The sequence below is a fragment of the Zosterops lateralis genome, assembly GCF_965231275.1.
Source record: "Zosterops lateralis genome assembly, chromosome: 3".
In the NCBI taxonomy this organism is placed as follows: domain Eukaryota; kingdom Metazoa; phylum Chordata; class Aves; order Passeriformes; family Zosteropidae; genus Zosterops; species Zosterops lateralis.
In genome coordinates, this window is record NC_139764.1 from 36,207,198 (window position 1) to 36,223,640 (window position 16,443).

Consider the following 16,443-nt stretch of genomic DNA (forward strand, 5'->3'; position numbering starts at 1 on the left):
CTGCAGAATCATAGGATTGTTTAGGTTGGAAAAGATGACTTTAAGATCATCAAATCCAACCATTAACAGAACACTGCTAAGGCCAACACCAAACCATGCCCCTAAGTGCCACTTCTACACATCTTTTACTTGCCTCCTGGGATGGTGACTCAACCACTTCCCTGGGCACCCCTTCAGTGAAGAAGTCTTCCCTAATATCTAATTTAAATTTCTCCCCTGGTGGAACTTGAGACCATTTCCTCTCATTCTGTTGCTTGTTTCCTGGGAGAAAAGGCTGATCCCCAACTGCTACAAGCTCCTTTCAGGCAGCTCTAGAGAGTGCTAAGATCTCCCCTCAGTCTACCTTTTTTCAGACTAAACAATGCCAGCTCTCTCAGCTGCTTCTGATAGGACTTGCATCTTTGGCTGAACAGAATAATTTGAAGCTCTTCCAAGCAAAACACTGCTGCACACTTCAAACAGGCTCAGCACTGCAGGACTCTAAGGTCTATAGACAAGTGTCCAAGGCAGGACACTTCTCCAGGTGCTGAGATGTAGTGCACTGTGCTGCTAGAGCACCCCTGACCAGTCAGTGGTGTCCTAAACGGATATGAGGTGCAGGTGGGAGCTAGCATAGGCCAACAATGAGCAGCTTACATATGCCAAGTCTGCTTGGGAGGTTGAGAGACTTCATTGATGGAGCTGAAGGCCAGTCTGGGCATGATCAGCTCAGTAGTGCAGACCTACCCTGAATGAGAAGAGATTTCTCCTCTTTCTGGGAGCTGGGAGTTGTGTCAGGGTGTGTTGCTCCCATCTTTTGCTGAAGGAGCACACCTGCCTGTGCTGTGGGTGTGTGCTGGCTGGCTGAAGTAGCACCAGCAGGGCCAGCAAAGCTGCCACTGCCTGGTGTCCCTTGGGTGGCTGGACCACAGGGATATTTGCAGGGCTGCAAGCAGACAGAGACACAGCTCAGTGTGTCCCTCTGGGTTCATTGTGACACTGGCCAGTGGCAAGGGGCCAGGGTGGTTTTGTAAAAGGGGTGAAGAATGCCAGTCCATCAGGACTGGGTTTGCAGTGTGAGGTCTGTGATATGGTGGGTTTGAAAAACTTGGTATTTGTGGGTGAATTAAAGCAGTTATATAGTTCACCAGTGCTTTGCATGACCAGCTTTAAAAAGTTGATGTTATGGGCAATAATTTCTGAAAATTAATTTCCCAATTTTCTATGTTGATTCACTTCAAGGACTTTTTTAGTTTTGCTCTTGGCTTTTTTTTGTCTTAGACAAGTTGCTGGATGTACTTGTTTGTCACATTTCAAACACTTGGTGTGATCAGGCAGTAGTAGGGCTTAGTCACAGATAGATAATAAAATACTGATTTGTTCTTTAAATATAACCTGTAAAATTACTTCTGAATACTTGTAACAGAGTATTCTGTACATCTTCAGGTAAACGGATATTTGATATTTAAATGCATAGTGGATGTATAATTAAATTTAGAAGTTTCTGTATGCGTTCAGCTCTCTGTGACAGCCCAGCTACTGTAGGTAGATTTATTTTATTTTTAAAAAATCTTAAGGCCCTCTGAAAAATTGCTTCCTAGTTTAATGTTTGCTATGAACTTCATTAAACACTTTGTGTGGTCTGTGCCAATTAAGACCATTAGCATTATCATGAACCAGTAACCTCAGGGGAAAAAATGGTTATGCTTAAAAACATAAAAGCAGGGTTATTAACAAAAAGTGACTTATCAAGTGTAAATAGAATGACTTGAACAAAATGTGCGTCACTGTACATGCAGGCCCTCATTTACCATCTGGTTTCTGTTTTATGACCCTGGCTATGGATTTATTTTGTGCTAGTGGACAAACAGTTGGACAATGCTTAGAAACACAAGCTGGAATGCAGGGAAAGCTTATGGCCATCTTTCACATGCTCTGTATCATGTGGGGAACAAAAGCAGTTTATTGAAAAGATGAGTTGAACTGTAAGCATTGCATCCTGATAATTCTTCCATATAGTCATATAATTATGATTTCTTTTATTTTCTTCAGATTTTCATTGAAGTCCAGCTAAGAATGCAACCAACAAAATAAAGTGAAAAAGCTGGGCATTTGAAGAAGCATCCTTCTACTTGGTGAAAATGTGTCTTATTTTTTGACAACGATTAAAAAACAATGGGGTCAAACACTCTTGGAAAGGCTGCAACATTAGATGAGCTTTTGAACACTTGTATTGAAATGTTTGGTATGCTCTTTCAATGTTTTATTTTGTTGCTATTGAAATTAATCTTTTAACATAAATCCTGCTGTTCTCTGGTTTAGCCAGTCTTTCTCTTGGCTAAGAATATTTTTGTTCTGTAAAATTTTTCATGTTTCAATTTGGCCCAGAATCATGCAGGCCAGAATTTTAATCACATGCATACTGTATTAAATTTTCTTAACACAAATAATGCACAATTGTGGGTATGGTGGTTTTTAAAATGCTGTCCTTTACCAAGAGAAATGTTTAGATGAATTATTCAAGGAGTTATTTCTGGCATTGATCTTTGTCTTGAGAAGTTACACAGCTGTGGTTTTGACCAGTCATTTTTTTAAAGGTTTTCCAAATCATCATGCAATAATTGACAAGAATATGACCTAAGGCTCATGTAATCCTTTTGCTCTTATTAAAATGTGATGTACCAGGTCTGAGGGAAAGAAGTGATGAAAAAGACCTTGCTCCATAACATCATTAATTATGACATAAATCACATTACAGTCAAATGAGTTCATGGATGGGCTTAAGTGTTTTCAAATGGGGCTTTGATTCACAAAGCTACATTTAGATTCCCTGGAGATGAAAGACAGATTTTGATTGGAATTAAGTACTATTTTTATTTTTTTTGCCATGTGTAGAGAAAACAAGTATCTAAAGGTAAGAGAGACTGAACAATTGATGGATGGACAGACCTTACTACCAGCTGCAGTGAATCCCATACATCCATTTCTGTAGGCCACCATCAAACCTGTTGCTCTAGAATTTAATTAAAGTATTAGCAGAGCCTATGCACTTGTTATCTGTTGGAAATAGTGTCTCCTCTTATATACACACTCCTCTCTTGACAAGAGTAATCCACGTGTGGCCCCTGTTTCATACATCATATCACCTACTGTCTTCTATAAAAATGACAGAGAGAGAATAATCTAACATTGCAGATGGTGGGGAAGACTGATGGACAGCCATGGTCAGTCTGCCAGGGAATAACTCTGTGTAGTTTCAGTGGCTACACTGCAAAGACACAAGGGTCTCTGTTAGACAGCTGGAGATGTGACCTTGGGCACAGACGTGAGGAGCTGCTTTAACATTGAATTCCTTGAAGCAGATCAATTTTTTAATATAATTTAACTGCTAAGTTAAAGCTATAAAATAAATATTGGAAGCAGTTGTACATAAATCATCTTCCCACCCTCTTGATGGACTGATTTTGGATTTGTCTCTTAGATTACTGGCACTATCTTTATATAAAGTTTAGCACAGTGCTGCCTATGCCCTATTTCTTAGCTGTGGTCTGTCATCTGCTCTGGTCTGGGTTTTTTCCTCTGTTTAAATAACTGCCACTGCATTCTAGCAAGTTACTGTTCAAGGGGCATTTCTGTGCTCTGGTGTTCTTTCCTACGTTTTTGTTAGATAATGAGCCAACATTTCCACTTTTGATCCTTTCTGTCTGACTGGGTTTGGAGAATGAAAGCTCCCCTCTTTTATGATGGGGTTAACTCATTGTTTCTCTTTTGCAGATGACAAAGGAAACCCGTGCTCCAGCCATTTGCCAAGAACTTTTCTTTTAATGCATCGGTGGTATCTGCCTTCGACAGAGCTGGCTGGCAAGCTTCTGTCCACATATCCTTTCACAAAGTGCTGCAAGTTGGCATTACAGTGTCAAAAGCAGATTGTTTTCCTGCGTCCTTGTAAAAATGTGCCAATTAATTAGTGACAGACAAGGTTTAGAGGTAAATTTTTCTTCAACCTAAAAGGTGGAAGTTTGTGAGCTTCTTTATGTTCACATAAAGACTTTGTGGGCTTTCTCCATAGGTACAAGAATACTAACTTTGCATCAACCTTGAATAACTGTAAATACAAGGCCAAGAACTCTTCAAGTGTATCACAGCAGGTTGACCTTTGACTATCAATTTCCAGTGATATCTAAGCACTTATATGTCATTTATACCTCTTAATTCAGTAATTGTAACTATTATCATATTTGGTTAGCCAGAGCTGGCAAAGAAGCCTTTCAATAGAATATTTAGAATTGCAGAAGAGAGGCATTTTTGATAGGGGGAAAGAAAGGGGCAGCCAGGAAATGCTCTCTGTCCCCTATGCTGTTGTGAAAGTGAATGAAATATCAGAGGCATAATGTGGTTATCTCTAGAAGAAAAGTTTGATAATTTTTAAATTCAGCTGGTCTAGTATCAGCCTCCACTGAATAAAAATAAGGTTGCTGAATCAAGGCACACAAAGCTTTCTTTAGCTGACATACTTATAGAGATGCCGATGGGGAGAACTGCAATGAATTCAGACTGAAAATCTGCTACTTCATGAGGTAAATGCATTTCTGGCCCTCTAGCATTTCGGTTTCATGGTTCTATTAACACTATCAATGTAATTTGGTTTGTTTGGGTTTTTTTACTTGGTCTTCATTCTACAGTGAAGAGTGAATTTCTGTGTGTTTGAAACAATTAAGTTGAGCCATCCAGCTTTTAAGACACTTAACTGCATCAAGCTAAAATGTCGACAGAAAACAGTTGCTATGATTTATCTGGCTCATGAGTGTTATGATTTATCAGCCTCTCAGAGGGTGACAAGTTCTGTGCCACACAGAGGAGAGACACATTTTGCTTCCAGGTGTAACCTAGTGTGGAAGAGGAAGATTGTCTCTGGGCTGTAGACTTCAGTTCATGCAATCCCTTGCAATCCCTACATAATTTATGGTGACAGAAGTGTGTTAGGGATGCCGAAGCTGTTACACATTGGGTGTATTCCAAAACTTGCACCAGCTGCTTTGGCCTTGTTTCCATGGGAAAGCTTTCATGTGTTGGGCTGTTCTTATGTAGGAACATTTCCCTATAAAAGAGAAAGCATGAATTTTTAAATAAACATGATATAACTTGCTTCGCTCAAACAAATGTTTTTTCCTCCTTCCTCTGGATGAAGTTACATGACTATGAAGAAAGGTGAGAGGGGTTACTGAAGTCAGGGCTGATAAAACCTTTTCCCCGCCCCCTTACATATAGAAGGGGACTTACATGATTTACATGTAAGCTTATGTGGCTTTACACTGTTATTGCAGCAGAACTGCCACTCAAATGCGCATTTGCATTTTCATTGAGAAGTCTTTTCTGAGCAGACAAAATTGTCTCACTTGTACAGGGACCAAGTGCAAGTGTGATCTGGGTGTCTTGGCAGCCTGGGTCAGGACAGGGTGTGTGCCTGCTTTGGGTGTCACTTGAGACATTACTTTAATTTTGCACTTCAATAGAATGCTGCTTTGTTGCGCTGTTGGGAGTTAAGCAAAAAAAAAAAAAATTAAAAGATGAAGTGGCTTTTGCCACTTCAATGTCACAAATAGTTACAGAAGAAACAGGCTGTGTTCTCTCTCTCTGTCTAAAGAACAGTGGGTTTTAAATAAGTCCTATTTAAAAATGTATGTAAGATGTATGCTGCCACTGAATGTTGTACCTGAGTCTCTGGGCATCTCTTAACTGCTGTCTGTGGATTTCAGATACTGGATTTTGGAATTTCCTGCGGAGTTTAACTTGGATCTTGGTTTGATTCGTTTGACTGAAGAATTTCAAGAAGTAGCCAGCCAGCTTGGATATGAGGATCACATCCATCTTATTGATATCTCCAGCATGTAAGGATGCCATGTCAAGGACATCTTTGTGTCTAGAGCAGTAGAATTCTTGTTCTGTACAAAGTATAAAAATATTAAGGCCCATCCTGAGAAAGCAAAAAAACACTTGCAAAAATGTCTTTAAATTTGAAGCTGCTAAAAATTTGAAGTTATAGTTACATAATAAAGAGAAGATTCCTATCTGTATGTAACTTTTTAATATAAACAGGAAATAAATTATTTTTCTGACCAAGCAAATGCCAGTTAAGTGATTAGTATTACACTTTTCTACAAGTTTTCATACAAAATAACAAGCAATGTAGTAACTGGCATGCTGTGTAAATATTAGATCTTCTCAGAGAAGCTTTCTTGTCCTCTCATCAGTAATCTGTTCGTTTTCTGCAATCAGTAATCTGTTAGTTTTTAGAGCATTTTTAGCATTCACATATGTAGTTGCATTACATCAAAATAATTACAACTACTATTTCCTTGACAAGCTGGATTGAAAGTTACCTTTTAAACATCACCAACCGTGCTTTTGCATTTCATCTGATATTGCAGATTTTCTTTTAAAATACGGCATATGCACAGTATTTGGCTGTCTCTGTTGTTCCATTACTTCAGGGAATGAAGAGGAAAAATTAATCCTTGATGTTATTCAAATATGTTTTTATTCTGTGCCAGAATTTGTTGTGAGCGGTTCTTGTATTTCCAAACCATCTTTAATTATGACTTCCTGTATCATGGGGAAGAACATGTCATCCTTTTGTTGTGATAGAAACCTGCTATTATTTATCACTTGGAGCAGTGCATCCAAAACTCCTATCTTCTCTTACACTCTGAGAAGGTCTTATTTTAAGTGTTTGTAACATGCTGGATGTCACAGACCAGAAGTCTCATGGTCCTTCTGTGGTCAGTTTTACATTCCAGCTGTGGACTACACTGCCCTATACCCGAACAGAACTGTGACTTATTCCTATTCTGTTGCAGTCCTTCCTATGACTGGATGAGAAGAGTTACACAGAGGAAGAAGATTTCCAAGAAAGGAAAAGCCTGCCTGCTGTTTGACCATCTGGAGCCCATTGAGCTAGCTGAACATCTGACTTTTCTGGAGCATAAATCTTTTAGGAGAATTTCTGTAAGAAGCCCGTGACTTTGTCACTTGCAATTAGGAGCCTGGCTTTAAAGAGTATTCACATGGTTTCACATTTATGACTTTTTTTCTCAACATTTCAGTGTAGTGAATCTTTATACTCTCTCATATGATATACATAGCCATGCACTTCCTTGACCTTTTTGTGCCTGATGGTTTTTGACACTGAGGGAAATTCAGGCACAGTTGCTTCTTTTCACAGAGGATTGTACAAGGACAAGAGGCAAAAGTGGATGAAAACTGAAGTCGAAGCTAAAACAAAACAAATAAGTAAGACAAATGCCAAAAGAAATGCTGATTTCTGGTGGCAAATATCCATATGAAAGAGTCATGTGATGTTACTGTATCAGGTGGCAAGTGGAAGCAGTAAGTTCTTAAGATGACAAATGAGACTTTTTAAAAAGTGTTTAGGACCATGTGAGAAAGCAAACTCCCAAACTAAGAAAAATGTATGAGTTTTTTTGTTTGTTTCAAGGGAGGAAGGAAAAAGAGATCAATGAGGAGCTGAGACCAGTCTAAATAGAATCACTTTTGATGTCGTTTAATAATGTTCAAAGGTTAATTACTCTAGACTTCAAATAATAGGAAAACACCCTACTGTGATCTGTGCAATGCTAACCTCAAAGAAGGAGGGAAGGACAAGAAAAAAGGCATGGATTTCCAATTAGCTTTAAAATGCACTTGAATTCCTTTGGGGATTCCAGGAAGAAAACTCAAACCTACAATGGATTTTCATTTTCTTTCCTTGCTGTTTCTAGCTTCTCTGTTAATTCTTCAGCTTGGATTTTGCTATCACAGATGACTCTCTGCAGCCATTGAGAGTTAATTAATCTTGTACTACTTGTTCTTCCAAAGACACGTAATTGTAGAATATGATTAATCTGAATTCTGTCTTTACCTGTTTAAAAAAAAATGGGGAAGAAGGAAGAGCAGTGTCAACTATAACAAAATAAAACTTAAATTATCTGAACACTGAAATACTGCTTATCTGCAGCTAAGAGACAAGCATCTGTTGTGTTAGAGTATATGCCCTCGTATGTTGTTCTAGCAGGCTGCTTTTCATCAGCTAAACCCATCATGTCTGGCATCACTAGCAACTCCCTACACAAGCTAAAATTATGTGATAAGTTACTGAAAAGTTTCCTTTAAAGGACTGTTTGTCAAACATTTAGGGAAATTTTGATTTTGGGATCCTATAGAGTACCATGACTTGAAGGTGTCAAATATAACTACACAGAACAAAATGTGTTGAGTAAATTATGGGAAAGGTAGAAGTAGCAGTCATACTCGTCTTGCAGGCTTCTGTATTTCCTGACACACAAACAAGTTGTAAGTTGACATTTAAGGAAAAGGCACACCAAAACAACAGCAAAAAGATGTTGAGGAAGAGCTGTTGCGCAGCAGCATCTGCTGACCCTGAGTCATGGTCATCTTCTAAACAAGAGGAGCTTTAAAATGAAAAGAATCAAAGTCTCAATTTGATTCTCCAGTTTGTCCACTGGTTTACTGAAAGTGTCTTTTCTCTGCTAGTTCACAGACTACCAAAGCTATGTGATCCATGGCTGCTTGGAGAACAATCCTACTTTGGAGAGATCTATTGCTTTATTTAATGGTATCTCTAAATGGGTCCAGCTCATGGTTCTCAGCAAACCAACACCACAGCAAAGAGCAGAAGTAATCACAAAGTTTATCAATGTTGCACAGGTAAGTCTTGCAGATGAGTCTTTTTCTTCGTGTACAAAGCAGGAATATAAATGGAGATTACAATAAACAAATTAGCTGATGCTGTTTGTGTTATTTCTTCAGTGAATTGCCTGTTCAGCATCACAATGAGGCTATTTGTTCAGGTGTGGTGTGCCTGCTTTTTTTAACTAGTAGACATAACTTTATAATGATTTTTCTTTGTTGTATTCCAGTGGCAACTGTCACTATTGTGTGTTTCTTCTGGAGCTAAGCTAATTAAAAAATAAAATGCTGAACCATTCTTTTCTGTGCCCTGGTTTAGTGATTTCTGCTTTAGCCATGATGGGTTGTCTCCTTTAATTTGTTGTGTGCATCGAGGAGCTGCTGCTTGTATTTTGTTAATTTTTAATTATGCGTGATTAATCTCTCCTGCAGAAGCTCCTTCACCTCCAGAACTTCAACACACTGATGGCAGTTGTGGGAGGTCTCAGCCACAGCTCTATTTCTCGCCTGAAAGAGACTCATTCTCATCTGTCCTCGGAAGTTACAAAGGTATGATGGACACCAGAACATTGACATATTGAGGTGAGCATCACCTCTTTGAGGTCTGGTGGGTTCTGCAGTGCAGGTGTCTCACCAGCACAATATTTGGATCATGGCAGAGCATCCTGAAAGGCACTTGGTTGCATTCCTCTCAATGGAGCAGGATAAACTCATGGTGATCCTCTGGTTGATTGCTTGTGCCAGAGAGGAAATTAACACTGTCGACACCCTGACAAGAGTTGTGCTCATTTAAAACAGATTAAGGAAATGCAATGAATGCTTTCACAGGGACTTGCTTCTCTGGCTATTTGTAGGACTGGAACGAAATGACAGAGCTGGTCTCTTCCAATGGAAACTACTGCAACTACCGCAAGGCTTTTGCTGACTGTGTTGGCTTCAAAATTCCTATTTTAGGAGTCCATTTGAAAGACTTGATTGCTGTCCATGTAATTTTTCCTGATTGGATAGATGAGAACAAAGTTAACATTGTGAAAATGCAGCAGCTTTCCATCACCTTGAGTGAACTGGTTTCCCTGCAAACTGCTTCTCATCATTTAGAGCCTAATTTGGATTTAATTAACCTGCTAACTGTAAGTATTGAATATGTTTCAATTCACTACTGTGGTTCAAATGTTGAGTGTCAGTAGGAATACTCATATCTATAAAGTTAAGTGCATATTGTTATCTCAGTTTTGAAAAAGAAAAGGGAGAAAATACAAAACAGAAACAAGTTCACATGAGATGTTAAGAAAGTCAAAGAGTTTTACTACAGTCGTATGTGAGGGCTGGAAGCAGCAACAGGATTGTTATAAATTACCTCTTTTAAGAATGACAGATGGAGGGCTGCATTTATATTAGGAGAAGTAAAAACCCAGTTCTGACTACTTAGAATGGAGGTTTATGTCTCCTCTGGAACAATTGGGTGACATGCTGGCAGCAACACACAAGAGAAATTCCAGTTTGAGCATCACTCTGGTTTTGCTCTCCTGTGCTTTCCGTGTGACACAGTACCCTTCCTACCCAGTAAACAAAGATGTGATGGATTTATCACATCAGATACAGAGCTTTACACTAAGGAAGCTGACAAATATGAGCCTGAGCTTGGAGAAACCAAGCTGGTGTGGATATACCTATGGCTTCATTGTAATGAGGACTGGGAAAGTCTAGAGAAATTGGAAAACCACCTTCAGTTGTGCCTTGTGTGGAACAACCTGGGAAAAAGTCTTAATCCTGATTAGTGGGACAGGAAAGAGCAGGCACCAGCTGTTGACCCCTGCAACAGTCCTTTACCTTAAATTTTGAACTATAAAGGTAGATATTTATTATCTAGTTTTGTTTTTGTAGGGACTGAGAGTTGATTTCTTGTGACATTCTTTCCCTTCCTGGTCATTTCTTACAAGCTTGGCTTTGAATAGGGGGAAGTGGAACTTCAGGCTTTAGGGAACTGAGCAATAAAAAAAGTGAGTCCAAAAGGGTAGAAATTAGACAATGTGAAGTGAGAGATGGAAGCTGAACTGCTGCTACCACTTTCATTAGCTGTTCTCTCTTCTTGGTGACAGCCTGTTTTCCAAAAGGAGCAGAAAGCTAAAGATTCTTTTTAAGATTTTGCAGGTCTTCATATATTCATCATTGTATCAGCCTGAGCTCACATAGCGTATCTGTTTTTCATTGGAAAAAAAAATACTTTCCTTGTTTTCTGTGTTTTCAGCAAAATGACAGGGATTTTATTTGTATTTTTTTGTATTTCTTTCAGTGTACTCAATTTACTGGGAGAAGTAATTGAGTATATGATGGATACTTTTTCACTTATGATATCTGATGCATTCATTCATTCATAATATAACTCTGCTGACTTTGTTATGGTTGAACCAATCTGATCGTAAAAAAAAAAAAAAATCAAATTGCATTCTGCAATGTTGATTCCAGACCTGATCAAGGGTTATAAATAAGATAGACAGGTGTAGGTAAACCTAAAACCTTTCCAAGGTAATTCTGTCTTCACATCAGTTACTGGAAGTGTAGTTGTGGATCAGGTACATTTGTATGGGAGCATTGATTTAAAATGGTGACTTCTGTACAGGGAAAAGCCAACAAATTTCTATGAAAAGTTCCTGGACCAGAATTTTGATACCTACCATAATATGAATAGTCTCATTTTTCTTCCTGTATGTAGATTTTCTCCTTATCTGTGTATAAGAATACAATACTTTTTTTTACTTTTTTTTTTTTAATGCTAGTCTCTTAAATAGTAATAATGGACTTATATTGTAGATTAAATGTTTCTGTCTATCTTTTTGTTGAAAAGAAAGTTTTAAATTATTGCAACCTAAAGTTGACAAGAACTGACAACTAAAAACAGTTGACATTGCTATGTGCAAATGATTTTTTAGCAGATTTAGCCTTCCCTGCTACCTACGTCATCTTCAGTTTTCAGAGCATGAAGAATGAAATGTTCCTTTTATTGCTAGGTCTTATCTCTCTAATGTCAACTGTAAAAAATTTTTCCATCTTTACCTTATTTAGAGAAACTCCCTTTCAAATCTAGTGAATGTGTGTAAATGTGTAGAATGTTTTCCAGTTGTGTGTGAATTGGCTGATCCAACTGTTTCTTCCCTTCTGCTGTTTTCCCATTGAGCAGCTTCTGTCTGGGCAAGCTTTTAGTCAGCCTCTTGTCCTGATAAGCAATGTGTAAATCTCTTGTCTGGCCTCCCTCCTGTGCAGCGTTGCCTTTTACACTACACTTAGCAAGTGCCTGGCCTGTGCTTGCTTGACAAGTAAATCAGTAAAAGTACCAGACTGGGTACTGGTTGGCTTGTCCAACAACTTCCACAAAAAGATAAAATGGGCATTTCTTGGGCATGTGAGGATATGGCCAGGTTTTTATCTTCCTCAGTGGTAGAGTCCTCTTTGCTCTAAGGGGGATGATACCTTTCAAGTGGCTTGGAAATGCTGATGTTCGGGAGACTTTGATAAGAGCTATGAAGTGAGAACTTGAGTTAAATGCTTGGGTGAGAGGTGGGTAGTAAAACTGAGGCCAATTGCTCAAGAGGCTGTCAGGCGTTTTAAAGATGTTTTTTGCATATAGACCAAAAGGGTTCATGGGGAACAAGAGGACTCTTGGTTTTAGTGGTAGCTGCTGAATGGTCAATAGTTTGGAAAGTTGATCTTCTCATGCCTTAAATGTCTGCACACAAACTTAGAAGTCTGCTTTCCCTCGTCCCCACACTCCTCCACCCTACCTCATCTTTTTGTAAGCATAAAAAGTCAGCTTCTAGCTCACAGAATTTTAGCTTTGAATAAGCAGCTGAAAGAAGCCAGCATTTCGCATGCCACAAACAAGCTAGAGGTTGCTGTATGGACAGCAGGGACACATTCCAGGTTGACTGGCACTGGAGACTGTGAAAGCTGAGGGGGATGCACTACCTTGTGTGGTGTAAATGAGTCTGAGTTACACGGGCAAGTGAAGTAAATGTGTTACAGTTCAGCTGACAGCCAGCCAGAGTATGTTACATGAAGATGGACTCACTTCTTAGTGCTTGATTTGCTCTTAGTCTGTGATTATTCCTCTTTTCCTGATTTACTGGCCACACTTCCTCCACCTTCACCAAACCTTGTACTTGGTTCTGTACTGCTCCCTGGAATCCAAAATGTGGAGCTAAGAAGCAGTGAAAGAGGACCTAAACACAAGCTTGGCAGTGCAGTAGAGAGGAAAAACAGCTTTAATGACAGTTTTGCCATTAGAAAACTTATATTTTGTAAGGATGCTTAAGGGATAACCTTCCTCCTGTGCAGTATTTCCACACTGTTTTGTGGTTTTTTTCACAACGTGAACATACGTATTTCATCACTTTCTGTGGATTGGAAGTGGATCTCAGTTTCTCAACTAGACCACAACGTATTAATATGGACTGTGTTAAAACTTATTTGGTGGCATCATTTTTCCCTCACTATTTTTATGTCTCGGTATCTATTTATCTAACCTGTTCTGAGACTATATGCAAATGACTGGAAAGTCCCAGTCATTTGTACAGTCTAGTGAAGAGAATAAGAACTACCTAAACAATCAAACTGAAAGTCACCCTCCCTAACTTGTGTTCAGTAAGTTCCACTCAGAAAAAAAAAAACCAGTCATGAGTTTCTGATCACTCCCCTACCTTTCTCAATGCCCCTCCAAATTGCTCAGAAAAAACATAGGTCAGCATGATAATCAAATTAGAATAGAAACTGCCACTCACTGTAAAGTTTATTCTAGGCCTATTCTTATTATACTTCATTTATCAAAGCAAAACTGTAAATAAAATATAAAATGAATGCTTACATAACTGCATAGTCATCATGCTTGTAATTTTTGTGCTAATGTATGAAACTTCTGAACTAGACAATACCTTATCCACTGCATGCTTACACATTGTGCTTAATGAAGTTATATCCACTGCTTAAGATAAGGTCGTATAATTCAGGGAGGGAGAGATACAAGCTTGCTCAATAAATACTAATACATTTCTACTCCCAAATCCACACCCAGTTCATCTGGCCTGCTGAGAAAACTGTGCTCTTTTCACAGGAACCAGACAACACCTTTTGAACTACCAATTCTGCTCTTACTCCCAGTCTGACCTGATAACATTATGTGCTCTAACTGGGTGCTGCTTATTTTATGCCACCTAGGAACCTCAGAATACATTCACTGAACATCTCACCACATGAACAATATTTATTACAGCACTTACTCTTTCAGTTTTGGCTTTAGGAGAGGTCCTTACCCTGTGACAGCAGTGTGCTGGCTGGGTAAAAGAACCTGCAGGATGCGTAGCCTTCCACTGTGCCCTTAGTTACCAAGTACAAAAATTAGCAATGTTTCAGCTAGACAAAATGAATAATGTGATCTCCAGATTTCTCTAAAGCCAGGTGTTTGCTTTGGGAACCTATCTTGGGAAAGGGCACAACTTGTGTCTTACTCATTGCACAAAATTGTGCTTAGAAGAGGGTGGTTCTTAGAGGTGGTTCTGCAGTAGGTGTCACTGGTCCTGCTTGCTACTTGGCACTTCAGCTTCTCTAAAAATAACCTTCTGTCAAAGCCATTTAGTCAGCAGTAATTCTATCTGTCTGCTCGGGAACATCCTTTTAACTCAATCATAGCTTAACTGGGGATTTGCAAGGTGGATGATAACTTCAAATCGTGTAAATTCTTCAAAGCCAGTTAATGCAGGAACATGATCACAGGAAATATGCAATGTTTCTTTCCTCTGATTGTAAAACATTAGCTACAGTGTTGATTACCTTTCTCCTTCAACACTCCAAAAGAGGAAGAATTTACTGCAGGCATTGATCAGTGCGAGATCTCACCTGTCAAAGTAAAAACACATTCATCCTACTTTCAGCGTATTTTAGTACCTTCTTTTTTTTCTCAATAAATCCTCTAGAGAAAAGAATGAGAACATGATGGAAAAATCTTTCACTTATCTAGAAACAGCTGGAAGGCAATTTGCCTTACTTGCTGAGAGGTGACCAGGAGCAGGCCAAGCTGGGCTAAACTGGAACTACTCTCAATCCACTTTTCTGCATCAACAGCAGTAGCAAACCCAGGCAAACTCTCCCAGGCCTGTGTCTGCCCAGGGCTTTCCAGAGAGGTGTTTACTGCATGGGCTGATCTCTGTAGAAGTGCTGCACTACTATGAACCTTCTTGAGGAACAAAATTTGACCAGAATAAAATCTGAAATCCTTCCAGCCTAGCCCCTCTACGACTACTGTCCTGAAGTTTTTGCGTTCACCAGGTTGTTTTTCTGAGATCTCTCATGAGCACTGAGCTGCTAGGAAAAAAGCGCTTTGTGTAGGGGTGGTCTTTGGAGCAAATTTCCCTCTCTGCATGAGGTCAGCATGCAGCCCTTCTCACCTGTGGAGTCAGGGTGAGGGCTGTGCCAGTCCTCAGGTGCAACGACCTTGCAGCAGCATGTGCTTCACCAGCCTGGGTTGTGTTCACTCTGGAAATCTGCTTTCCCAGCAGCTGCACACAGCTTTGGCATGTCTCCTGAGCTCAGAGTAGCAAAATGTTGTGTTTACCTTCAGTGGGAGGTATATCTCAGCTTACAAGCCTGCCATATCCAACCCAGTCTAGTAAAAATGTCTGTTTTCCATTCTTTCTCACATACAGCTGTCCCTGGACCTCTACCACACTGAGGATGATATCTACAAGCTCTCGCTGGTGCTGGAGCCAAGGAACTCCAAATCTGTATGTCATCTTTTACTGCATTTTGATCTATTGCTTATTTTGTCTGCATGAAGTTGATTGAATTTTTAAATGACAGTTAATGTGTTTCCTTATTCATATCACATAAAGCTTTTTAGTGCTATACTTGTGTAGAAAACACAGGCACTAATTATAGGCTTTAGCACATATTTGGAGAAATAAATAGTGGAACATGCCAGACTTCAGTGTTTATTATTTTTTGACAAAACCTCTTCCAGTCCTGGAAAAGAAAGTTCTGCTTTAGATATATATCCTTTGTAAGTTTATATAAATTATTTATTGCGTGATCCTTAGCTGATTTTCTGGATGCTGGTGCTGTTACATAAAACAACACTGAGTTTAAAGATTTGTTTAAGGCAAGGCAAGTAATTACTTTAGTATTTTAAAATTGTTTGCTTAGGTATAATTGGCTGCATCTTGAGCTCTCAAGCAATGTTTAAACAAATGAGAATAGATATTAATCTTTATTTGGTTTTGTGTGACTAAAGATAATGCTGCATTCATGCATTGTTCTTTATTTTTGAAAATCAAAGGAGAAGGATAAATCTTATAACTAATAGTTGAATTTCACTTCAAGTATTAATCTTTCTTCTGCTGCAAAAGGCTGGGGACTCTGCTTTCCTCTGAGCATTTCTTCAGTGTGTTAACATTCTTATTACCCTTCATATCCAGCCTGTGATGCTCTCAGACTGAGCCCTCTCAAGTCTGACAGCAGCAGAATCTGAGGGTGGTTGGAAATGCTTCACAGGGGGTGAGAGCAGGGTCCAGGAGCCTGAGATGATGCATTCTGGTGCTTTTTAAAGTTTTGGAGCATTCTTAAAAGCAAGCGAGGAAGCAGAACCCTTTGATTTCCAAGTATAAGGCTTCTCTGGGGTTTAAAATTGTTAATCATTCTTTGAGACCAGCTTGAGGACTTATGTGTGTGTGCTCCCAACTATGTATTATGAGCAATGGTAAGGAAACTAATGAA

At 39.1% G+C, this 16,443-nt stretch overlaps 1 protein-coding gene across 3 annotated transcripts in view; it reads left to right on the forward strand.

Moving 5' to 3' along the window:
- RASGRP3 (RAS guanyl releasing protein 3) overlaps positions 1-16,443 on the forward strand; it is a 46,608-nt gene that overhangs the window by 15,548 nt on the left and 14,617 nt on the right. For 2 of the 3 annotated variants that reach the window (XM_083857465.1, XM_083857466.1), the window contains exons 1-7: positions 4,495-4,556; positions 5,736-5,867; positions 6,837-6,984; positions 8,530-8,703; positions 9,118-9,234; positions 9,540-9,815; positions 15,378-15,455. In XM_083857465.1, coding sequence (XP_083713591.1) covers positions 4,552-4,556; positions 5,736-5,867; positions 6,837-6,984; positions 8,530-8,703; positions 9,118-9,234; positions 9,540-9,815; positions 15,378-15,455 — 930 coding nt within the window. In that variant the 5' untranslated portion in view covers positions 4,495-4,551. Of the gene's footprint in view, positions 1-2,031; positions 2,225-3,753; positions 3,872-4,494; positions 4,557-5,735; positions 5,868-6,836; positions 6,985-8,529; positions 8,704-9,117; positions 9,235-9,539; positions 9,816-15,377; positions 15,456-16,443 lie in introns of those variants that run through there. The other variant, XM_083857467.1, reaches the window with a different exon arrangement.